At 33.0% G+C, this 27354-nt stretch overlaps 1 protein-coding gene across 1 annotated transcript in view; it reads right to left on the bottom strand.

Moving 5' to 3' along the window:
• Positions 1-27354, bottom strand: part of LOC150098509 (ras GTPase-activating protein nGAP-like) — a 298140-nt gene that overhangs the window by 29709 nt on the left and 241077 nt on the right. Inside the window, exons 12-20 of the mRNA XM_090405246.1 lie at positions 27259-27324; positions 26068-26164; positions 23878-23957; positions 23139-23201; positions 20430-20545; positions 19504-19652; positions 17180-17255; positions 13244-13334; positions 451-996 (exon numbers count right to left, since the gene is read on the bottom strand). Coding sequence (XP_090261372.1) covers positions 451-996; positions 13244-13334; positions 17180-17255; positions 19504-19652; positions 20430-20545; positions 23139-23201; positions 23878-23957; positions 26068-26164; positions 27259-27324 — 1284 coding nt within the window. The remainder of the gene's footprint in view (positions 1-450; positions 997-13243; positions 13335-17179; positions 17256-19503; positions 19653-20429; positions 20546-23138; positions 23202-23877; positions 23958-26067; positions 26165-27258; positions 27325-27354) is intronic.

Here is a 27354-nt window from a genome sequence, read left to right as displayed (position 1 = left end):
GCCTTTAGATAACAAGTTTCACTGCTCATGTGAGACCAACATACTGCTTATTTGAGGCTTGAATAAAAAAAAGTTCCACAGTCAGTTCTCTAGAGCAGGATTTCTGAATTATCTAACCCTATAGGCTAATGTAACTAAATTATCACAGGTTTGGAAAGACCTGGGTTCAAGTCCTGCATAGGACACAAAGAACCTTTGTAAAACCTTTTCGAATGAGGATAAATTAGCCAGCCTCATAATGGGGGGAGGGGGGTTTCTTCCAAGAAAATAAGATTTTTAATTCTCTAAGAAAGACAAATTTGCCAGAGAATACATGCAGCAGACAAGATTAATTGCTTTATCATAGCATTAATTAAGTTTCTATGTAACTAAGTTACTTGGCTGTGACCAGCCCTCTACAAAATACCAAATTCATTTAATATAAAATTATTTTAATCATTTTTCAATTACCTGGCTGATAGAGATCTGGCTACCTTTGATGTTAGTGAAGTCTATTTCCACAGAAGAATTTGTTGTATCATCATCTTGTTTTCCTCCAAACTCAATCCTTTTGTAACTAGATTCTCTCTTTTCTCCAGTAGGTGGGGATAATTTTGCAGCATTAGTTATGCAATTTCTTGTGACCACACCATTTCTTGGTACTCCATTCTGATCGGTGAGAGGGGACTTATGTCTATTGACTGTACTTCTACATTTCACATCAAAGAATATGTTGTTAGCATTATGTACATGGGATACATGATTGTTGTTTAAAATTTCACCATATATACAAGACTGTGTGAGGCGGGTAGCATTGATACCATCTCTAAAGAACAGGTGGGCCTGTGAAGATTTATTTTTTATGTCTCCTTCATTCTCTTTTTCCTGATGTCCTAAGTCGTCATCTAATGCACTGAAGAGAACATAATCATCATTAGTAGACAGATCTATGGCAGGCTTCCTCCCACTACCCAGTAAAAATGCATTCCTAAAAGCAAAGATGTATAAATTAACAATCTGATAATATAACACACATAAGAACATTTTATGTAATGTATATATAAAGTAAAATAACATTAAAGGATATTTGCTCATTTCAAGGTTGAGCAATTGCAGAATAACAGTAAAATTATCCACAGAGATCAAGTAAGAAAAATTCTGCAAATATGGAAGGGATTTCCATAATATAGGTTTGTAGCCATAAATTTGAAAAAATTTTAAACATATTCACCTTAATGCTCTACATCAGAGGTCGGCAATCTTTTTAATATGAAGAGCACAATATAAAATTTGAAAATTACGGAGGGCTCATGACACAGGCATTTTTTCTCATTTCAGGCTTAGAGATTCTATGATTAGTTATTTTTAAGAAAAAATGAGATTTCAGATTTTAACATTATTTTATTTAACTTGCTTTTACAACATATTTTTGTCATATATGAATGAATATAAAATACCATAAAAAATAAAGAATACATATAAATTCAATAGGATTTAATGAGAGACCTGGCCTTGTACATCATCTGCTAATTTTTTTTATAATCAAGCATATAGTTTGAAGTACCTGCTCTTAAACAATTATCCAAATGTGAGTCTGTAAGTTGAGATAGATATTTTGATTTCCAATATGCCATAAATGAAAACAGGGTCTTGCAGTTGTATGTATTTGCACAATATGAATAAACTTTTAGCAAGCATTTTCTCAGAATAGGAAAAGTATTTCTATCTACTAACTTTCAGAACATTTTGTCATCATGATGAGCTTTTAAAATTATGTTATTTTGTAAATTAATTATTTCCATTTCCAAGTGTTCTGTATTACTTAGCTCGAACTAATTGGAAATTTTAGCAGGTATATATCACCTTCAGTAATGTTAAATGGATTTAAGAAAAATCTAACAACAGGTTCTAAAGTCGCAAAATCTTCAAAGGGGAAGAAACAAAACTCTTCTAATAGTATGTCTAAGATTTTTATATACAATGTAGTGCTAAATGTTTCATCATTCAAGCTTTCATCGATATGTTTTACATTTGGAAAATGTGACGAATTTTTCATCAGATGGGATTTCAATCATTTCAACTTACACTTGAAAGCATTGACTGCACTAATCATATCATCAGCAATATGGGAATTTTTCCCTTGTAATTGTAGATTTAAATCATTAAACTTTGCTATTATATCTATTAGAAATCCAAGATCTATTAACCAATTTTTATTTTCTAATTCTTCGTAAAAATCGCCTCTTAATGAAATAAATTCTTTATTTACAGCAAAAGAATAATAAATCACTCTAGTATTTTACATCTGCTCAACCACCTCACTTCAGTATGTAATAAGTAGGTCATCATTTTCAGTGTTTTCATCTTTCAAAAGTAATTTAAATAGCCTGCATTGAGTTGCTTTTGATTTTATCAAATTAATAATTTTTGTTACAATTGACGTTGCATGTTTAAAATTGACAGTTTTAGCATATAACCTTTCCTGATGAATAAGACAATGATATGCAATTAATTTAGGAAATAAAGGGTCCTGTCTGCACAAGCCAATAAATCCATTTTCCTTACCAGTCATTGCTTGTGCACCGTCAGTAGAAATTGAAGTTAATTTGCAATTTTTTGTATAGTACAAAATATTTAAACACGGAAAATATATCCTCTCCTCTAGTGTGCCCCTTCAATGGAAGAATTTTAAGAATTTCTTCTTTTGTAGAAAAATCATCAAATACCATTTTCACTGAAATTGCTAATTGTGATGTATCTGTTGTCTATCGATTTATCCAGCTATAGCGAAAAGCAAACACATTTTTCCATATCATTTGCTAATTCTGTTTATAAATAAACTGCAATTGATTCAATTCTTCTAGTGACAGTTCTTAGTGATAACAGCAATGTATCTATAGCTGAAACTATTTTGGTTTTATTTTTGAAATCTTCAAAATGTGAATCTCTAGCTTCTAACATCATCATCATCATCATGCATATCAAGGATTTAGGCCTAGCATGGTCTGTCCAGGTGTTAGAAGTCATGGTTGAATGAAACATTTAAGAGGGCATCCTGGTTTTCTTTTTCCTAATGGCTTGTACTTTAAGGCTTGTTTTGGTAATCTTTCTGTTTCCATTCTTTGAACATATTCCATCCATTTATGTTTATATTTTTAAATTTTTTCTATTACTGATTCTTGGTCTAATTCTTTCATAATATCTTCATTTCTTTTGTGATGAAATAGAGTATACTTTGCAGTTTTTCTCATAAACTTCATTTCTGCTGTTATTAATCTTTGTTTGTGTTTTTGTTTTATTGTCCAGATTTCACTTCCATACAATAACACTGGTAGGGCTAATGTATTCTATACTTTTAGTCTGGTTTGTTTTTGAACTAGGTTTGGTTTAAATAGAATTAATTACACCTGTTATTTTTAAATATTTTGCATTTATATCTTTTTCATATGTGATCATTCATCCTAGGTAGTTAAATGAATTCAACTGTTCTAAAATCTTGTTATCTATTACTATCTTAGTCCCTGTCCTTTAAAGGCCATAGTTTTTGATTTTTCTGTTGATATTATCATACCATAATCTTTGGCTATCTTATTTAGATCTAAAATAGCTTTCTATAAGTTATCTTCAGAATTTGTAATTATTATTTGGTCGTCAGCAAAAAAGGAGTGTTTAAGTTCACAGTAGGAGAAAGTTTAATACCTTGATAGAAATTTTTTTTCCATTTTATTATTTCATTTAGGTAAATGTTGAAAAGAGTTTCTGAGAGGGGGACATCTCTGTCGGACCCCTTGGTTTATTTATCTCGTATATGATAGCTCATGATTTAATCTTATTTGTATTTGATTATTTTCATATATACTTATGATAGCTTTTAGGATATTATTTGGTATTTGTATTTCATTTAATATGTTAAATAAAATGCTTCTTTTAACTTTGTCATATGCTTTTAAGCTTCTAACATAGCTTCTTTAATTAAATCTCTCTCTGTAACTGTTTTTTTTCTTCTTAGCTAGCAAATGCGAAATTTTAAAAGATGCAACTGTTGCTGCTTTTGACTGTCGCAACAATTTAGTAAAAAAACTTTGCTGTTTAGTAATGGATGATTTCAAAGATAAAATCTTTTTCTCTCTTATTTTGAATTTCACTGGGTAGTAAAAGTTTAATTTTGACCATTCATGTCAAAATTAAAATTGGCATGAATGGTTTGAAATGTCTTTCTATATAACTTTTTTTTAGAAAGAAATAGCCACACTATTATTGCATAATAAATTAATGCATTTGCCATTAAGATTGATAAAGCAATACTCTTCCTCCCAATCATCATTAAAATAGTACGTCCTTTTTCTTTCACGTTTATCCATTATAAAGGATTAAAATATCTTTGTAAACAAAGTATTTTATATTTGCACTGATAGCAGGAGTGATTCAACAAACACACATACTAAAAAACAAAGGGTTCTAACAACGTTTAGAAGTGGTGTGAAGGGTAGTGAGAGTGGTCGCATTGAAAACTAGATGATGTCAACAACTCAAACTACTTATGATCAGTGGTCTCTCGTCTTAATAGGCACAAATAAAGCAGTTTATAATAATTTCTCTGAGGGCGCACTAAAAATTCACTGCAGGCACCACGATGTTCACAAGTGCTGTGTTGCCGACTCCTGTTCTATATTATTTCTTTAACTTTGATTTATCAGCACAGGAAAAAAAAATAATATAAAGGACAATATGACACAGCAAGATACTCAATAAACTTAATACTGCTAAACATGTAAACAAACAGGATTTGCTATAATAAGTTGTCCTTTTGTCCACTGTGAAGTGGACAAAAGTTATATATGAAATGTTATAAACAAGAGTGATGAGAAAGTTTTGAGCAACATGTTCTGAATTAACATGCTTGCTCTACTTCCTTTAACACAACATATAAGTGCAGAGTATGTATAATGACCAACAGCTTAGCATTCTGTGACAATTTCAGCAATTAAGCTATCCCATAAAATAAAAAATAAAAAAATCCTTGAAAGAATTTAAAGATTGCTCGTTTTATTTGGTACATCAAATAAAACGAGCATGTGCCTGCAGGAATATGGAAGGAAGGAAGGCAAACAAAACAATAGAGTAATAAAGGAATAATCCTAGAATCTAACTGGTATCCTCTTACAAACACAGTAAAGAAATGATTATTGGGCTGAACTTCATAATAATTTCCTACATTTTTAGTAATGTGAGGCAGCCATATTTTATTTAGGATGGAGGAATGCTGGACAACTATAGCAGATTCCAAAAACAGTCTTTTAAATCTTGCATTGATACAGTAGATATGCCCCCCCCCCCCCCCTAAATACAATAATCTGAGCCAACAGCAGAGTCTGCAGCCTCTGGGTGGTGATGTCAGCACTGAATATTTTTTTTTTAAGTTCATCTTAAGAAGATGCTGCTAGCATGCTCTTTGAAGGATCAATTTGCATACTACTACTGTCATCATGAGATAAAGATGAAAATAAGGAGCAAGGGACTAAAAGAAATAGTATGTTATAGTGGAAGATTTGCTATAGTGTATTTCTTTTAGAACAACACAGCAATAATACTACCATGGGACATTGGCTAGAACTTTTCTGGACTTTTATTTTTATTGGATGTTTTTTTTTTTGAGGGGGGGGGGGGGGTTGCAACTGGGGTTTGCAACTATTTTGATAAACAGTTAACTGTCTCTCAGACACAATGAATTTCTAAATATAATCCCGGTTTGATTAACAGCAAAGAAAAAAATCTGCCTAATAAACATTAGTCATCTGCTGTTTAATTTGTATATCAATGATATAGGAAATGATTGGAAGGAAATATCAGTTTGCTGATGATGCTAAACTAGAAAGGGCAAATGATAAATGAAGGTGATGTAGAGATCCTGCAGGAAGACTTAAATATATGGCCAAATATAAGGTAATGCACTTTGGGAAGAAATCGCAAGCTGTGTACTATATACTGATGGAAACTGAACTGCAGGAAGCTGATGACATGAGGCCAGAGACTGGGGGGGGGGGGGTTGATTGTGGACAGGGAATTGAAGTTTAGAGGGCATATCGTGAAGGTAACCAAAACAGCATATCAGATACATGGTTGTTGACACACAGGCAGGGATAAAGTTATAAGGCTTTAATAAGGCCACATAATTGGACTTTCAAAACAGCTGGCATATAAAAGCTTGCTTTCGATAGAGAACGGTGAAAGCTCTTATACATGTGGAACTCAACCCATCTTGAGGATAGAAGAGAAGAAGATAATAAGGCCACATCTGGACTACTGCACGTAGATACCCAGATTCTGTGGGGATGAAGAAGTGGTGGAAAGGATCCAGAGGCAAGTAACAAAGATTGTGGTAGGTTTATGGAATGTACCTGTAAGAATAGACTGACAGTCTGTGGGCTTCAAAAACTAGAAGAGATAGATAGAAGCAAAAGTTATTAAAGGATTTTACAGGAATGACACTGAAAACTTTTTTCATTATGTGTCAAGAAAAGAGAAAACAAAGCGTCACCAGTGGAAATTGTGTAAAAATGTGGTATGACTGCAAAAGGTGGTTGTAAGTGCTTCATCATTGAACGGGTTTAAGGAGAGGTATGATGGGTATCACGTGAATAACAAATCTCCTGCAAGAGTCTCAACTCCATGGAGATCGCTGTATAATAATAATTATGAATACATGTTAAAGCAGGGTTATCTTCTCTCTCTCTCTCTCTCTCCAGGAGAGGGGGAGAGAGATCTTGGAGAATAATACAAAGGAAAATTAAGCATTTGAATATATTAAAGGAATCTGATACCAAAAATAAAGGGGGAGGGGAGTCGTGAAGATTAACAGTATCTTGTGATTATCACTACTACTACTAATAATAATAAAAAGAGTCAAAAACAGAGTATTATAAGATGTAAAAGATTTAGCAGCAGTCTTTTTTTTAATGACAATATTGCCATACATTTCAAAAACTAACATTAGCAAACCTACATAATATAAATGGAACATTACTTTCAGTTCATTGAAGTATCAAAAAGTGCTGCATTTCCAATACCATGAAGTTGAACCATCATTTCAAGCATGGAATTGATTCTATCCATGCTTCAAAATGGTGTGTTTCAAAGGTTCTTAGAATTAAACAGGCTAATAATCTCTTTCATTGGATTGAAACATTATAAGTTAACATTCAACACGTATTAAGGTTGTTAAATTCATTGCAACATTCTGTGAACATCTTTACCTGAAAATTTTCATACAGATGACTGATCAGTATATAATATTATGCATCTCTATGTCTGGTTTATTACAGAACTCTACTTTTAGCATTACTAATCATTATATATCTCCTAAAAATATCATATGTAAATAAGTAAGGTGGTTTTGTAATCACAATCTGGTATAGTGACAACATTTATTATCACAATTTGGTTTTGCCAAATTTTGCGATTAAAATGGTTCTGAATAAAACCAACTCTGAAATGATTCGAGTAGCTTTTAATATCTCCTTTTATGTTTCACAGAAACCTGATTACTGCTTATGATAGGTGGTTATAACCTGTCTGCTATTTTTCTAAATTGCATGTGTCCTGGCCAGTTTGTCTGTTTTGTGGGATTAAAAAACCTGCGATTCCAGGAGAATCGCAGGTTTTTTTAATTGCCACATCCATATGAGACTGATTTACTCACCTTCGTTTGAAAAGCCCTGACAAAGGTTTATGTTCTAGGTAGGATTTGAATCCATTTTTTTTTAACAAAACGACATCACTGGTATCAACTGAGTTCATAGACCCAGGAATTTTAATAGAGATCAGATATATCACATTTCATTATATTCCATCCATCAAAAAGAAGAACATTCTTTTGATGGATGGAATTTTTCCTCAAGTTCTATTTTTCTGCAATGTATCAACCATAATTCAAAATGGAGTATAACTATATTCCCCATTTAAATCAGTTGAACAATATAACATGTAGAGGTATCAGTAAAGGAAGAAGTGAATTATTTTTCAAGGGATGGGGGGGGGGGGGTGGGGGGGGGGGGGGGTGGGGGGGGGGGGGGGTGGGGGGGGGGGGGGGTGGGGGGGGGGGGGGGTGGGGGGGGGGGGGGGTGGGGGGGGGGGGGGGTGGGGGGGGGGGGGGGTGGGGGGGGGGGGGGGTGGGGGGGGGGGGGGGTGGGGGGGGGGGGGGGTGGGGGGGGGGGGGGGTGGGGGGGGGGGGGGGTGGGGGGGGGGGGGGGTGGGGGGGGGGGGGGGTGGGGGGGGGGGGGGGTGGGGGGGGGGGGGGGTGGGGGGGGGGGGGGGTGGGGGGGGGGGGGGGTGGGGGGGGGGGGGGGTGGGGGGGGGGGGGGGTGGGGGGGGGGGGGGGTGGGGGGGGGGGGGGGTGGGGGGGGGGGGGGGTGGGGGGGGGGGGGGGTGGGGGGGGGGGGGGGTGGGGGGGGGGGGGGGTGGGGGGGGGGGGGGGTGGGGGGGGGGGGGGGTGGGGGGGGGGGGGGGTGGGGGGGGGGGGGGGTGGGGGGGGCTGTTGGGGAGGGCATATTGTTTTTTGTGTGGGAGGTATATATGCAAAATCTTTTAATGTCTCTTTTTGTAAAGTGAAATCAGGGGGTGCCAGTTATATGCGAAGGCAAGTTATATTCGACAGTAAGTTCGACGACAAGTCGACATCCTTCTGCTGCTTTCCCTGCTCCGTTGACTTCTATGGTGAGTTACAATGCATAAATATTTTTCTCACCACCATTTTTTTTTTCAAACCAACATCATTAAAATCAATTTAATAATGCGATAATCAATTTTAATACTGAAAAATATTATAAATTTTTGGTGATCAGAATGGGATATGTCAATGAAACTTATCAGAAGTTAATTTAATGATGTTGTCCTGAGGAAACTACAATATTGTAGCATTAGTTCTGTGATTGATAACTAATTTAAATGCGTACTTTTTATATTTGTCGAGATGCTACACCATATACATTAAGTGTATTAATACTCTTTATGATTATGCAATGATTAATTATTAATACTTATTTAACTGGTAATTAGTTTACGGAATTAACAACGCAAATGAAGTATATTAATTAAAGGTAACTTTAATGAATCACTTCTGTGATTCATTAAATGAATCACAGAAGCAAGTATTGGTATAAGCATTCTAGTAGCAAGGCTTATACCAATGTATAAGCCTTGCTACTAGAATCATAATAATTATTTACTAAAATAAATGGCCAAAAGGCTTCACATCGGTGATACAAAATTATATAAATTAAGTGGATATTAAATCCGACATTATTTCAAAGCCGACTACAGAAACTATAGATGTTTCTTGCGAAATTTGACCAGAGATCTTACGGGAATACACTCGCCAAATTTCCCACGAAACTGTAGTCGGCTTTGAAATAATGTTGGATTTAATATCCACTTAATTTATATAATATTAATACTTATGTTAGTTTAATGTATGAACTTTAAAAAAATGGGAACGGTAATTACGAGCAAGTTTGTTCGGACTGAGCCCTCTAATACAGTAAGAATAAATAAAAATACAGTCTATAAAAAAAGAATTGACAATGACTGATCCTTAGGATTCCCCGACTTTTCCCTTTTCTAATCGCACGTGTGTTCATTATGCATTTTGCACCATGCTTCCACCAGTAGGCAGAAATAAGCAGCGGCAAGTGCATCATTGTTGCGTATATGCACTATTTTGTTTTTGCTGCTGTAAATGGGAATTATAAAGATAATTTAATTTAGGCATATAATAAAATGTTGATTTTTTGAAACTATAAAAAATGCATTTGATTTAAGTTGCGAATTATTTTGTTACAGTTCTACTGCACATAGCCTATGAAAATAAAAAACGAAAATTATCACAGTCAAGCAGTAGAGAGTTCCAAAGCTGGTGGACTGAAGAGTATGCCATGATTAATAAAGACAATAAAGCAATATGCATTTTATGTTCCAGTACAGTTGTGTGCAGAACGTCATCAGTAAAACAGCATTATGAGACAAACCATAAATCGCTCCTTGAGAAAAGCAAGGACGAACAGAAAGAATTTAATGCTCGGGCAATTAATATAGGAATATCCAGTCAACAACCATAATGAAATTTATCGGCAGTCGTTCAAATATAACTGCTGCTGGTTTTTTTGCCTCAAATGTAATTGCTAAACAAGGGACACCTTTTAGTGAATGAATATATATAAGAAGCATGGTTAAAATGCGCACCAGTTCTCTTTGAAGATTTTGAAAACAAGGAAAAAATTATTCAAAGAATAAAAGATATGCCTTTGGCTAGAAACACGGTGAAAGATAGAATCATAGAAATGGCTAAAAATATAACTCATCAGCAAAAAAACAGATAAAATCTTCTGGTTTAATTTCTCTTTGTCTTGATGAGAGTACTGACATAACTGAATCAGCTTGTTTAGCAATTTTTATTCGTTATTGTGTTGGGAATAACATCAAAGAAAAATTGATAAGTTTAACACCATTAGCAACAACAACAAAAGGAACAAATATTTACAATGCAGTTGTAAATGCACTTGCTGAAAGAGATACAGATCCCTCCAAAATTGTATCAGTAACTACTGATGGTGCTCGCAGTATGATTGGAGAGGAAAATGGGTCCGTCAATTTATTTACCAAATATATTGGACATTCAGTTCTGGGTTTTTATTGTATTATACATCAGCAGGTTTTATGCACAAAGGCTAGTTTCAAGCCACTGGAAGATATTATGAGCATTGTAACAAAATTGGTCAATTTTATATTGGAACGTGCTTTAAATAAACGAAAATTTATAGAATTATTAAGTGAGGTAAAGTCTGTGTATAATGGTTTACATATGTACAACAACGTCCGATGGTTAAGTTGTGGGAAAGTTCTTTGAAGATTTGTTGAGTGTTTAGATGAATTCAGACTTTTTTTTTACATAATGAGAAAATCATTGAAAAATACAATCAATTAATGAACGTCGAATGGCTTTCGAAATTGTTTTTTTACTGTTTTGTGTTTACATTTAAATGAATTAAATGTTAAACTGCAAGGTGTTAACAAGACAATTATTGTCATGTTTGATTTAATCAAAGCATTCGAAGCTAAATTACCAATTTGTAATCGTGACGTCAATTCCAATACCTTCCGATATTTTCCAAATACAAAAAAGTATTTGCAGATCTAGAATCCTATGAAAAAGCAGATCAAGTTAAATTAACAAAAGAGTTTTCTAAAGTTATTCAGTCAATAATCAACGAATTTTCTTCAAGATTTACGCAGTTCAGGCAATTTGCAAAGACATCAAGATTTATTTTGCATCCGGACACAAAATCAACAGATAAACTCAATTTGGAGATTTTCAAGTGGCTGATTTTGGAAGATATAGAAATGCAACTAATCGATTTTCAATCTAGTTCTGTATGGAAACAAAAGTTTGTCGATTTGAGAAATGACTTGGAAATAATGGAAAATGATCGATTATTGGGGAAAATTAAAAAGAATGCAGAAGAGGAAATACCGAGAACTTGGAATGCCATTCCTGAAACCTTTTGTTGTTTAAAAAAACTAGAGATGGCTTATTATCAATTTTCTCCTCTATGTATGCTTGTGAGTCATTATTTTTTTAAATGAATTTTATAAAAGACAGTTTAAGAAATTGAATGACTGATGAATCTAGTTCCGCATGTGTATTACTAAAAGTGAACAAAATATGAACCTGATATAAAGCATTTGGCATCTAATGTACAACAGCAAAAATCTCATTAATAAATTGATAAATTAATAAATTGATAATAGGTTAATATTGATTTGCATATGACAATGTGTATGTCAAATTATGTGTTCATTATTATAAAATTCTATATTAATTTTTAAACTTGTCTCAATAAAATTCTGCAATTAATTTTGTATTAATGTTAATTGATTAATTAATAGTTGACGTGCCAGCGCATGCCAAAAATTTGTAAATTTTTGGCATGCGCTGGCACGTCAGCAACTCGATTTGTGAACTTTTGGCACGCGGACATAAAAAAGGTTCACCACCACTGGCCTAGTATGTTCTTATTTAGCATGAACTAAAACTTGCCATTGTGCAAAGCAGAATTTATTATTATTTGTATTATTTTCACAAGAAATATTACAAACAAATTTACAATTATCCAAAGAGTGCTATCAAATGGCATAAAAAAATCCAATGATTAATAAAAACAGTTTTTATTAAAATGAACCCATTTTTGGCTTATGTATTCTAGGCATATATTTTTGTCAAATTTTGCCTCTGATTAAAACTGAATCAAAGTGCCTTGAAAGTTTTAATAGAGATTGTAAATGCCAACAAATATTAAACATTCCATTCAGCTTGTGTGAAATCATCAGCTCATATCATTTTGCCAATAAAACTCAAATTGAAACCAAAATTGAACCATGAGGATATATTCAAAATTATTGGCAAAATGATACGAGCTGATAATTTCACACAAGCTGAATGGAATGTTTAATATTTGTTGGCATTTACAATCTCTATTAAAACTTTTGAATTTGACCAATTTGTCCTTGCAAATGGTCTGAATGAAACAAAAATTGAGACGGCTCAAATTTTTCATCCAATACTGAATTTCAATAAAATCTTTCTAGTCCTGGATCCAGTATTAAATGTACATAGGATGATGGACAAAACAAATTAAGAAATTTAATAGGTCTTCACAATGCACCTTAAAACAGCAGGTGTATTAGAGATTGGTATAATATGCTTTTGGATTATATTTTGTAGTTATCAATTATAAATTATTTATTACTGCATTTATATTCTGTATGTGATATTTTCTGTGAATCTCTGTGATTTATTTATGTTAAGTGCAGTATTTAACAAACAGGAAAGAGTAAACAGCATAATTAAACATGTGACCATAGATTTTTTATGAGGAAACTTATGACTGCAAAAGTCCACAGGAAGAATAAATGGCAATATTACGTACTTTTTGAAAACATTAATGAAGAGCTTTCAGAGAACATGTTGCAAAAATATAATTTTGTCAATCCCGCAACTACATATAAGTAAACAAATGATTCTCCTTTGTACTGTAGGTGTAACAGATCTTAAATTTTTTTTCAAACACCAAATCTTGGAAGATATGTAGGTATACTACAATAATGAAATTTTAACTTTAAAATAAAAGTTTATTAAATATTATAAATTAATGGTCAATTAAAATTATAATTTTAAGTAATAATTTAGTTTAATTGACAATTGAGTACTTACAGATATTTGTCTCAAAAAAGCTTTCATGGTTGACCATTCTCTCTCTACGAATCCATTCATGAATTCCATAAAACTTTCTTTTCCTCCAAATCTATTTGAAAAATAAAATGGGTTTTGATTAATGCCTAATCATAGCATAACATAAAAGTACAAACACTTGTAATTGTTAATGAAACACGTATTTACCATCACAGCTAAAGTTTAGAAAGTTTTTGCAGTGCTTTGAATTTATCTTAACTGAGAATCAAAATAGAGATAGAAATCTTCCAGTTTTCTAATGACGAGACTAATAAGGTGTAAAGTGTCTTTGATAGGAATGCTCAGCTTACCTTGCGTTTGGGAATACAGGACTGATTAGCAAAATTTTTTATTAAAATTAGTATACTGCCTCCATCAGGGAACAGCTTTCTAAATTTATAGCACAGCACTGCTCTTTAGTTTTTATTATAGATTTAGCTTTTAACATCAAAAGATTTGATATCTGGATTTACTATAAAATCCAAATTAATTATAAGAAGAACAAAAAAAAAAGTTTTCAAGTACTGCTGGTAGAAAAATAGACATCCCTTGAGAAAGGGATAGGTTTGAATACAGTTTAGAACCTAAGGACATTTATAAAGATTTTTCGACTGAAGGTGAGTTAACCTATCTTCTTAATTGTAAGGTGGAAATATATCCTGGATTACAAACAAAATGCATTATTTTACAATCCAAATATCACAGACAGACTGTGGAGATAGGATTCAAGCATCTTATATTAGTCTAAATTAGGTTTAGTTATGCCATATAATCTTAGTTTGATGGAATTATGGTGAAGCAAATAAGGATAAAAAGCCTATGTATTATGTCTTAATTATTCATGTTCTGTGGCACCTGTCTTGTGGAGAAAGAAAAAAAAAAGCCATATTTCTAGAAGGAAAATGCTGCCATCCCTCTATTCCACATGACAGATCAACTCACCTTTCACTGTAATTTCACCTTTAATCCTTAGATTCCTTGTATCACAGAAAGAATTTGAACCCAGCACTTTGGGAACCAAGGAGCATGTAAGGATGTGACTGTGCTATAAAGACTCTTTTACATGAGAGTAACAGGTTTTTTGTTTATTTACAGCAACAGCATTCATGGAAATTCTTGCAATCGATCTATCTATATGTTCACTGGGCATCCACAAATGCTATATAGTCATTCCGATACTCGTTGACGTGACACACCAGGCCTCGTTATGTAGTCTGTTGTTTGCTTTTCTGGAGGCCTCAACTCTCTGAAGATCAGTCACTCTGCACACACCATCCATCTCACTGATGGTCTACCTCTCCCTCTTTTTCCATAGGCTCATGGATTTATTGGAACTATTACTATTCTGAGAAATCCCCCTTCCATCCTTTCAATTTGTCCAAAATATTTTAACTTTCTTCTGTCAATATCCTTAAGGAACCTTAAAGTTCTACTGATCTTTTCTAACGCCCATTCATTTGTATGCTTTTCAGTATATGATAACCTCAACAGCCTTCTGTAACATCACATCTCAAAAGCAGATATCTGTTTCTTATCTGCCTTCTTTAGGTTGCAAGTCTCACATTCATAAGTCGTTGCTGGAAAAACAACTGCATCCAATATCTTCAACTTTATTCACATGGAGATAGATCCATCCTTCCAGATTTTAGACACCATTCTTTACCTTCTTCTGAACAGCAATTCTTCATTTTCATAATGGATCCCAGGTACTCAAACTTGCAGACTTCTTCAATTCTTTCTCCATTAAGGTACACTTGTTTCTCAAGAGCTTCCATGTTTGTATTTCCTTTGAGATACCATAATCTTTGTCTTGCTAGGATTGAGTTGAAGTCCTCTATTATTACTGATCTTGTTAACTTTATTAAGAATTTGTCCTAGTTCTTCCTTGTCATTACAGAGGAGTACGGTATTATCAACTGATCAATCTACTACCTATCCTAATTCCTGTCTTGAGCTTATCCAATGCTTCATGCATGATGTCCTCCACATATATACTAAACAAGTGAGGAGAAAGTAAACGTCCTTGCCTAACTCCTTTTCCAACTTGAAACCAATCAGTCAATCCAACACCTGTTCTTACAGTGGCTTCTTGCTCCCTGTACAAGTTAGCTAAAACCTGATAGTGTGTTGAGGAAAACCCATTATTTTCATTACTTCCCAGTTTCACATGCTCAACAAAGTCAAAAGCTTTAGAGTAGTCTAAGGAACACAATTACCAGAGGGAGTCTGAATTGTTTTTATAAAAACGTTCAGCCTTAATATGAAAACTATGGTATATAAGCTCCTGGGCTAAAGCTGCATATCTAACATGAAATGCACTTAGAACAATGAAGTTTCATTACAGCTGTTTCTTTATGGATTTAAACTGTAATTTAAGTACCACAGCTTACAAGTGTAGCTCTCTCTCTCTCTCTCTCACACACACACACACACACACTTTATATGTAACTATCATTTTAAAGAACAGTCTTTAGGGTCATTTAATACAAAGCAGAATTTCTATGGTGGGTTCTTTTTCCTAGGCTTCTCTATGTTTAACTTTCCTGTAGTTAATCAAAGTGACTCCTCAAATAAAGCATATTTGGGCCATTCTCTTCTTTTCTTTATACTATATTCTCTTCCAATTTGTTTACAATCTATTTGTTATATCTCCATACATATATCAGAAATTTCATCTTCCTTCCTATGATTTCCTTCTTCAACATTCAGCTCTTGCCCCCCCCCCCCCCCAATTTACTTCTAGTGTTAATCTGTAACAGTACATTTCAAATGTGTCAATTCTTTTCCAACATACATTCTGTTATTATAGTTCATCTCTTAACCAATAAGAATATGCTTCACACACAAAAATGTTTATATTTCTTATATCTCTGCTTATTTTGTTTGTAAGCAATGATCTTTTCTTCAGCCATAGAAATTCTTCTTTGTATTATTAAATTTCATCTTCCATCTTCTTGATTAGTTCTAAGATATATGAATAATTTTACTTGTTCAATTTCCTACCTTTAGTTTCTGTTTCATTTATCTTATTTTCTTCTTTTAATCCTGACATGATTTTAGTTTTTGCTGTATTTATGCTGACTGCATATTTCAGTAATACATTTTCCATCCTATATATTACTTATCTTTTTAAAGTTGTAAAGCAGTTGTAAAGATTTTAAAGTTGTAAAGCCCAGGTACAATTAATTCAGCATACAACTGTAGCCAATGCAAGATGATGTTGGGGTGGGGGTATACAACTAGTAAAGAATACATAACAGCTTGACCTGAAATCTTCCAATTTTCTAATGACAAGACTAATAAGGTATAAAGTGTCTTTGATAGAAATGCTCAAGCTTACCTTAGGTTTGGGAATACAGGACTGACTGGCAAAATCTTCTATTAAAATTAGCATACTGCCTCTATCAGAGAACAGCTTTCTAGATTTATAGCACAGCACTGCTCTTTAGTTTTTATAAGGAAATTTACTACAGGGTTTCGTAATAACTGCAGGAAACCCCATAATAAACAACTCTTCCTGCTGCACTGAGATGTGCATATTCTGGATGCCTTGACTCCTTTAATGCTTCTGCTATTCCCTAATGTCATATGAATATCTAAGCCCATTTCTAAATACTCAACTGTCCACTTTGTTCATCTTTCACAGAAGGATGAAGTTAATCTTTAGGAGTACGGATGAAGGTATCTAAATAGCTGAATGAGTGATTTGAAATTGGCATAAAGTTCATATTTGCAGATAACTTTAACTGTCTTTTCTGACCTTAACATACAGGATGGGAATAGAGCATGGTGTCTAGATTATTTAACTCTTTAGGCTCATAGTATTACAAAGATATGGATATTTAGAAGAACTAATCTTCTAGAGAAACTTAAAGTGCAATTAGTTTCTTTCAATTTAAGAAATTGAATATTTCTTACCGAGTGAAATTAGCTAAAGTCTGGATTGTCTTTGCTACAAGTGTTAAATTGCGTGCAGCACGACCTTGAGGATATTCTGTAAGAGAAAAAATATTATATGTGATTTAATGTAGAACAGATGACTAAAAGTAATGAGATATCCTAATTTAGAGAAAACAGCTGACATTGCTTATCTTCAAGTCCCATTTGTAAATGGATACACCCATGGATGCATCCAATTTCCCCCAAAATGCATGCAATTCATAATATCAGCCATACACACACGCGCACGCGCACACACACACACACACACACACACAAAGTTCCAAGACCTATTACACAACAGTGCCATGTGTGTGTGGGGAAGTGTAGGGAATGAAGGAGGATAAGATGTTGGTTTGATAAGTTTGGAACTGAACTGTATATGGGTGTTGACTAACAGCTGCTTGTGTCTGTACATGATTAGAGAAAAGAAAGTAGAGGAATGGTAGTGACCAATTTGGTGGAGAAGCACCCATGGAAATACCTATAGAAAAGACAATGCAGAACAAAGCATCTATGAAAAAACAACTGGAGGGAGTCAGTGAAAGAGGAGTCATCGATTTAGCAAAAATGCTTGCTTCTGAATAAATCAAGAATTCTGAAATAGGTATTAAGAGCACTACCCCAAATGTGGAAACAGTATTCTACAGAGGCAAATTTGAGTTGTATAAAGTGTCAGGAGTTGTGCAGGAGAGAAGTACTGTTTGGAGGTTGAAGATGCTATAGACCTAATGTGCTTATGCCAGGAGAGACTAGATGTGAAAGTCAATCCAAGGAGAGAAAAGCAATCCTAGTTGGTGAGCCAAAAGTGAAAGAGAGTGAAGCATGGTCTTTCTTCTGGGAATGCATTTTGGTAGCATTAAAATTTACCAAATTATCCTTGCCCACTTAAGCATGGCAAGGAGATCAGTGTTTAAGGCATTGGTTTAAGGAGATCATTACTATATATGCAAGTAAATACTGTCTATATAGGAGAAAGAGTGTAGGTGAAAGTCAAGAGCCCTGGAGTATACTAGTATTGATTGAAAAAAATCTGATGAAAGCAAACTGTCCACCATGACCAAAGAGGAAGCTGCCAATCCGTTCACAAAGAGAAGGAGGAATACCATAAGATGATCGGCTAGTAAGAAGGCCACGATGCCAAACTAACTCCATCAAATGTTTTAGAAATATCACTGAAGATGGGTGAGGTTGGCTAGGAGATTTACTGTGGAATGAGAATGGCCAAATCCATATTGGTGATTGCTAAATAATTAGTGAATCCCAGTAGTGAAGCAGTTGGCTGTTCATAACCTCTTCCATTATTTTTGGAAGTACTGAAGTCAAAGTAATTACCAAATTTACACATTATCAGATTAAATTCATACTTACAGCATTGATAAGATAATTGTAAACCTTATGAATTAAAAAGCACCAATGTAAATACATTTTTTAGAATCAATCAAAATGATCAAAAATAGTTTTTTAAATAAAAAAACCTTATTTTTTCCTGCACTGATACTGTTTGATTTTCCTACCATACCAGTTTTGCTTATTCTTTATCTATTTCCATATTTAATTTGCAATCTTTACTAAATATTGCACCTAAATAGATAAATGTTTACTAATTAATATAAATATCAAGCACCTCCACAAGTGAAATAAACGAATTCCAGTAGCTTTTGCAAACAGAGCCAAATTATGGAACACAGAGTTTTATAAATTTTTATCTTAACAAAATGTAAGAAATGGTTGGCTTCTTGTTTCTTAAAAACAGATATTTTGAAATAAAGGTAAGCTGAGAGGGTACACAAATGCTAAAGAACTTTTGAAAAAAAAAAAAATAGAACTTACAATGTTTCATGTGATGAATTATATAGAATTCTACGAGGTAAAGCCTTCCAATTTTTAGTTATTTAAAAAAATAAATGACCAAATGATTAGAAACAATCATAAAACAAGGCATATCATAACAAGTGGTACTGTTAATTATCACTGTGAAACCAGAACTGTTCTGTATGTACCAAAGACATCTCCACTGTTTAATTATTCTATGTTGTTACTATCCACCCCCACCCCCCCAAAAAAGTGCTACTAATCCTTATGAGTTATTTGGTAAAGAATCTGAAATGTTAAGCTAATACTCAAATCACATCAACTTCTCATGAGTTATATATACAAGAAAATACACTTGTATGATGAATAGTTACAGTAAAATAAACACAAAAATCAGTTTTCAATTTAAAATATCTCAATGAACATTGAATAACTGTTCTGCTATGACCTTTCAATTCAATTTTAGCTAACAGCATTTCCAAACGTACCCTGAGTAAGATTAAATAGGCTTGGTGACAGAATAGCAGGACACAAAAATCTTAGAAAGATGGATGCACTAATTAAGTTATCACACAGTTCTTCTTTTCCAATTTCTGTTAATCTTTTACGATATTCATGAAAAACTTCCTGTAATTCTCTGCATGAAAAAAAAAAAAAATAATAATTTAATGAAATTATCTATACTATCAAATTTCAGAGAATTATTACTACATATATGGTTTCTCTAGGATAACTTCTTTATATACTATATAATTAGATTATATATAAGTAATCCTTCACTGCAATGCACTGACAGTGGTTTCTGAAAGTTCTCTACCAAGCTTTTTTTAAAACTTTGCATCTTATATTATTAAATGCAATTTCCAAAAGAAATATGTTATGTTTATGGAATTTTCAAAAATATTTTAAGCTATGTTTAAATTATTATTATTACTGCATGATAATATCAATGAAGTCCAAAGACTCAAGACTCATGCAGAAACAATGTTGCTGCACAGAAATCTGTGAATTCTGTGCAGCAACATTGTTTCTGCACAGAAACAATGTTGCTGCACAGTGAAAAAACAATGAAAATTCTTTTCAGAAGCCACCAATTGCAAATGGTGGCTTCTGAAAAGAAAAACTTCTGTGAAGCAATCAATCATATACAATCAATACTTATGTCAGTTTGATTTCTCATCTATCAATCACTTCAGATATTTCTCACATTGTCTTTCATCCATAAGAATTACTTATAAAAGTAAAGAAAAATATAAAAAAAAAAATCAATCAGCTTTCAACTGCTTTTTAACTATCAAATATGAACTTTTCTATTTAAATTCTCCCTATCAAATTAAAAAAAAAAAGGAAAGAAAAGATGAGTATTCATTTTGAATGTATTTACATTAAAATTAATTAGCTAAATTCAACTTACGTAGGAAAATAAGTGGCTGAATTGATAATTTTAACCCAAACCATCTCTACGTATGTCATCAAATGAGACTGCTGTCGCTGCAAAGTTGTATTATTGGATACTTTCATTGGATCAACCTTTAAAAAAAAAAAACTTACTTTTTTGTATGATAAGAGAAATGATCAGTAACTAAAAATATATTTCAATCTCTTCAAAGAAAAATTAAAATGCAAATTTTTAACATAAAAAGCACCAGTTTTTAATATAAATCAGCAAGAAGATAAAGTAAGTTTAAATGTACCTAGTAGTAAAACTTAAACTACTTTTGGTTAGATGGTTAGGAAACTTAAATTTTTTTTGGGGCTTTGGATCAGAAAGTTCGCCTCCATTAAGCTTCCCTTTTTATACTCGCCGTATAAGACAACCCATGATTTCGAGGGGTTTTCTGTAGTTTGAGAGTCGTCTTATATGCTGACACATACGGTAATTTTGAAATTATAAATTTGTTTTTTCATTGTTAGGCCAAGAACTTTTCAGACCACCCTCGTATAATACTTCATTGACATGAGTTATGAATAAAATTTTTTTCAACAGACATAAGAGAGCAATATTACTGCTAGAATACAAAATTCAACATTAGAAAGTGGTAAAATATCATCTGCTGTGACATCTGTTGAGTCTTTCCAAGCAACTGAGCAGGCTGTGGATTTGAATCCTACTACAAGCCAAGATGCCTGTGAATATCTTCAGATGACAGATGAATTTCACTGTCCAGTATGAGATCATTATTGGAGGACATCAATAATGATCCTGCTTATTGGAAGACATCAGTGGCTTAACCCTTAAGTCCATCCGCATATCATAATAATGTACACTATAGGGTTTCATAGGTGGAATGCATGTAGGGGGGGAAAAACATATTATTAAAATTTATTTAATGACTAAAACTGAGATTTTGAGAGTAAAAAACTTTATTAATAAACATGACCAGTTTTGTCTGAGAACAGATTTCATCAGGTGCACGTGAAAAGGACAGAAAAATATCAGAGAAAACCATACGAATACTGGATTTCTACACACAGCAGAATGTATAAAACAAAGGTTAATGTTTAAATGGAAGAAAGAACTCTGGCTGTAGCAACATGGCCATGTGTGCATGTAAGGTCTCGTGATGATCTCTAGTATTGAATAACAGAGTTGCGAGTCTGGAAAACTATAGCTCAGGTTGCTATGGATATGGACGGGATTAAGAATGATTTCCTTAGATTCCTGAATCTGTCCCTCTAAATCATCATAAGATCTGTGAACATTGTTGGTTAAATCTCAGTGTATTTGATGTTGTAGGCCTTCTTCATTAGAGTTTGCCGAAAATAGTACATGGCTGAACAAGGCGCTGGCCCGAGTTCTGTTGTAGGAAACGTCTCTTTTATGCTCTTCTAGACAAAGTTTGATGAATTTTTCTGTTTGACCATGGTACGGTTTGTTGCAATCACAGAAGACTCTGTAGACACCAGGATATTGGAGATTATTATGTCTATCCATCCAAAGGATAGAGTGGTGAGAGCAAGAATGGCCAATGAGTTCAAGGAGTGGTATGATAGACTGGGCTTACTAGGAAGGACATCCGACGATGAGTCTTTTGACTCCATGGAGGCTTGAGTAATAATAATAATGATTCATAGTCTGAATGGTTTTTAGTCATAACCAGCACACCTAGTCTTTCGTGGTTAGTATTTCTCAGATTTAATCATCTGGGACTCCCCCCCCCCCCAAGAACTAAAGTCAGCATTCAACTAAAAGAGATTACATCACTACAATCCAAGAAAAAATGCATATCGCACTGAAGGAAATCACATGATAGATATTCTAGAAATGCTCACACAGTGACAAAACTGCTACATAAAGTCACGAGAGAGAGAGGAAGGAAGGAATAACTTTTTCTATAATATGACTCATTTAAAGATTGACTGCACACTTCTACCTCAAACAAACATTTACTTCATAGTACAAAAAAAATCTGAACTAATTTTTTGACTAAATTAATTGTCAAAATTATAAATTTAAGGTATGGGGAGGGGGGGGGGGGGGTAAAAGAAAATCATATTGCACTGCACTTTCTGGATACCATGGTCATTTATGAACAAAATGGAAAACATTTATCAAAAACCTATCCAATGTTAGAAAATATAGATATATTTAGAAAGACTTATCACCATCTACTATGGAAAGCAGGAATCATTATAACTCATATCCAAGGCAACCCACTCATCAGCTATTTATCTGGCAAATGAACTCAAATCAAGGAGTAGTATTATAAATAACTGCAATGGTATATTGCTTTAGTTAACATACTTCTAAATGCACAGTAGGGATTTAAAAAGACAATTTTGACACTTATTTTTAAATTTAACAAATATCAAGTTAAAAAGAATTAAGTGTAATGCTTTGCTGTTTTAAGGATACTTGTGATATAAGACTGAATGATAAATGCACGTAAACACAAGAAAGATATTTAATTAACCAAATATTTTGGTTAATTAAATATTTTTTTTAATTAAATTAATATTCTAGCTTGTATTTTTTTAAAACTGTTCTTGTAATACCACTGAAGATGGTCTGCTATTTCCAGACTGAAATATTTGGTTAATTAAATATCTTTCTTGTGTTTATGTCCATTTATCATTAAGTGTAATACTATCACTGCGATTTCTAGATATGTATTTTTTTTACCTCACAGTCTTCAGAAGAATCCAACACAATTCTCAAGAAACCTCCAAGAGTATCCTGAAGATACTAGAAATAGATATTATAGATTGCATTAATTTATTTTTAAAAGAAATGACAAAGCAGTCAGAAAACAAAGAAGTCAACTCATAAAGGCCTTAAAAAAAAAAGGGAAAAAAAATTCATAGTCTGATCTTTTTTCCTGCAAGAAATCAAATTCCATCTAATGGGAAAAGACCAGGCACTGTGGATGTCAATTAACAAGAATGGCATGACAATGGTGCAGGACAGCATGATGATCATTTCATAGATCAATGGTGTTACTGTGTCTGGCCAAAAGCAGTCAGCATGTAAACATTCTTCATACCCAGACATTTTTGTCATTACAACTGCTAAAAAAATTAAGTCTCACCTCAGAGGCAGAGAATCCCAATGATAAAAGGTAGTCAAAGTAGCTGTGATGGATGCTTGAGGTGTCATGTAAAGTGACCAAAACTCATCTCAGATCCTCTGTCTGCTGTGACAATGAATAGAATGGAGGTATTTTGAAGGTGACTATATCACTTGAATAAGCGATAGTCACCTTCAAATGTAATGGCAAATATAATCTGCACCAATTTGCCATATATATATATATATAAAAAGACAAATAAAACAGTTTACAATTTTTTTTACAGGCCTTTATAAGTAAGAATTAATAGGCAAACAACAGAAATAGATGAAAAAAATATGGCACAGGTCTTACCTTTTCTCCCATTAATTTCATAAAAGACTCCATGGCTTTTGTGGCTAAAGAATTGCCCCTAAAAGTTAGATGCTGATCTCCTAAAATCATTTACACAAACATATTACAGCATGTCATTATATAAAACAAAATGATTTATGTAAGAATTCAGAAATCTTAGTTTTACTATGTTAATTAAAATGTTAAGGCATTTTAAAATAACAAAATCTAATTCAACAATCCATTTATTTTGCCACTAAAAAAAAAAAAAAGCTAAAGAAGCCTACAAAAAACATTCTACCATCTCAGTCAAGGGTAGCCCAACTTATCCCTGTTAAACATCCTCATATTACATTAAACAGGATTTATTTAAAATGCAGTGTTCTCACATTTCATTTTATCATACATCATTTCACTCTTTGCCATCCATAGAGAAGAGAAAAAGACAAGAACTCACATATAAAAAGAAATTTGGCAGTTATTTTAAAATGCAAGTTTGTAACAAATGAAGTTTAAATTATTCATATTTAAATCTCTACTAATTACTTTCCTCTGATAATTGCCACTGCTCTTCATTGCAATTAAATTGTGTTTTGGGAGACTACCCAATATAAAATAACTTTACCACTATAATAATAAACAGTATCATCTGACTCATTTGTGCATCTACTTTTCAACTATCAGAGATGACTGGGTCTTCAGACAATAAAAATCATCTATTACCTGAAAAACTGATGTACTATGAATAAATAAAATAATAATAAAATTTAAGATAATACTCAAACTCATCACCTAGTAGGAGGAGGAGCATACATGTATGCCAACAGTTTACCTTTTCTCTCATTAAAATATGGATTTTTTTTTTTAATCCATCTTAGCATTTAGTGAATTTATGAAGCTGAACATCTTCAACATTTCTTTGCAAATAAAATGCATTTGTTTTTGCATTTCCTGGAAGATTGCATAGCTCAGCCCATTTCAACATGTCCATTTGGTGACCTGGATTTGAATATCTGTCTAAGATGAAAAGAATCTTTATCAAGACTTTTCAACTAAAGGTGAAGCCAGTCTCATATGGAAATGACAGAATTTTCCCTCCCAGAAATTAGTTTTCATCTCAGAAAACAGACAAATTTACCAGAAGAAAACATGCAACTGACAGCCATATTGTTATGCTTAGGATGATCCAACTTATGAGACCATTGATTAGATTTCAAAGAAAACCAGTTACTTAGTTGTAAGAAGTTATTAAGTCTAACATGCAAAAGGAAAATGGGGAAGAGATGCCCGGAACTGCCAGATATGTTTTTTTCAAATGATGTGATACAAATTTCTTGTGCTAAAGCAATATCAAAGACGTTTAAGTTAATGTTATTAACAGCTTTGTAGGTTCCCAATAAAGCATGTCGTTTACAAGTCTAAGAACATCAAGCTAGTCAAGAAGAGAAGCCATAAGAAAAGAAGAAATTATTTTGAAAGTTTCTGGCAAATAAACCTGCATCTATTCTTAGGTGAAAAAAAAAAAAAAAAAAAAAAAATCTTAATTTATCTGTAAAAGTAGTTAAACATAAGTTATGGAAGGAATTTTGAAAAGGGGAGAAAGTGGTCATATCAGTGGTAGAATGATATTAAAAATGAAGATATTAGAAAGAAACACAGCATCACAGACATTCAAATGGTACTTAATCTGTTCAAGTCTTATGGTCATTTAAACAGAATAAGAAAGGCTAGCAGAACAAGTGTTTGATGCCAGGATCGCAGAAAAAAGACCACAAGGAAGACCAGCATTGAACTGCCTCAGAAGACAAATACAAGATCTGATAAATAACATTTAGAAGAAAACTGTTAATAGCATAGTGATAATGTAAAAACATGTCTGTGAAAAAATACACATTAAACATTATTTGCCCTTTTTTTTTTTAATCTACAAATGGCTTCCCAGTGTTTCATCTTTTAGCATCAATAAGATAAATAATAAAAATAATCAAATTTAGAGATCCAATGGAATATAATGATTTTTTTATTGCAGCAAAAGACATGATTCATACAGTAATAGGATATTTCAGTTAATTTTTTATTCAATGGAATATATCACATAAAATTTACTGAATCTTCATTTCCCTAGCATAAAATGAAGATGCAATAAATTTTATATCACAAAATCAAAAAAATACAGATATATAAAAAAAAAATTCATGTATCCAACCTTACCAATTTTATCAACATCAGCCATCACCACATCAGCAAGAAAATCTTTGGCAATATTTTCTTTTTGCATTATATGCACCATTGTTGTTGCTATGTCCTCCTGTTTTATTTATTGATGAAAAATTGTAATTAAAATTTCTTCATTATTAATAAATGCATGAAAAGTAATTTTACAAGATATGTAATGTTTTTACATATTTTGAATTGCTTATTATCATTACAGTGAATAGGAAACATCAGCAAATAATGATGTAGTAAAGCTACTTTGAAACATTTTGTATACACATTTTGGGAATGAATGGTATTAAAAAATAGCACAGAAATTAAATAAATAAGAACTTATTACTGGGGCAGTACAATATAATTGAAACACGGTACTTTCTTGGTTTTTTAAGAAATAGTGAAAGTATGGACAACCATGCAATGGCTGGCTTACATAAAGTAATTGGAGAAGAGTTAGAATATGAAAAGGAAGCTTAACACTTAACCCTTCAAATATTCGGGCATGATCAAAAACATGCCCGAATCATACTAAATATAGTTATTCTAAGTTATCCAAGGATTTGAGAGTGTTGTTGTTGTTGTATGCATGAACGAAAAACATAAGTGTGGAAGCCTCCTTAAACAAAGGATCTTGCATGGCTTCACATTTAAACAATATGTTTGGCACTGCTAAAGCAAAGTTATGCCACAAAATATACAAATGTGGGAGAGATGTCCAAGTTTAGGAAAATCCAACCAAAGAGCTATCAAAAGCATTGAATGAAGAACACTAGTAATACCAATGTTCAGGATTTAAATTAATTCCTCTGCCTTGATAACATAAATGATTATATTGAAATCCTAATAATAAAGTATAATTCACTTATTCCTGTTCTATGTTTTCCATTAAAAATAATTAAAGCAATTATAATGGCTTGCTGAAAATGAATTATCCTAATAGTGGACGATAATTGCGGAGGGGGTACATCACAATTATAAGAATATTAACTGATTCAAATAATAAAACAGCTTTTAAGTTTGCTATGCTAGGAAAAATGTATTTTTCAAAAAGCACTATTATCATATATAATATATCATATAACAGCTGGCAATAATAGTTATGGGTACAATTCCATAAACATATCATTACCTGCTTTTCTAAGCAAAAAGGCTTACATAACAGGGCAACTTTAAACAACAAAATAAACATACCTTTGCCCTCACACTGATTGCTGGTTCTAACATTTCACATAATGTTCTATACTCGGACTTCAGGTACTGAAGGAGAAAAAAAAAAAAATAAATAAA

This window comes from Typopeltis vanoorti, chromosome 15, assembly GCF_054136105.1.
Source record: "Typopeltis vanoorti isolate ZY-2024b chromosome 15, IOZ_Tvanoo_1.0, whole genome shotgun sequence".
Lineage (NCBI taxonomy): Eukaryota > Metazoa > Arthropoda > Arachnida > Uropygi > Thelyphonidae > Typopeltis > Typopeltis vanoorti.
The sequence above is the reverse complement of the archived record's forward strand: the minus strand, read 5'-3'. Positions and strand labels throughout refer to the sequence as shown.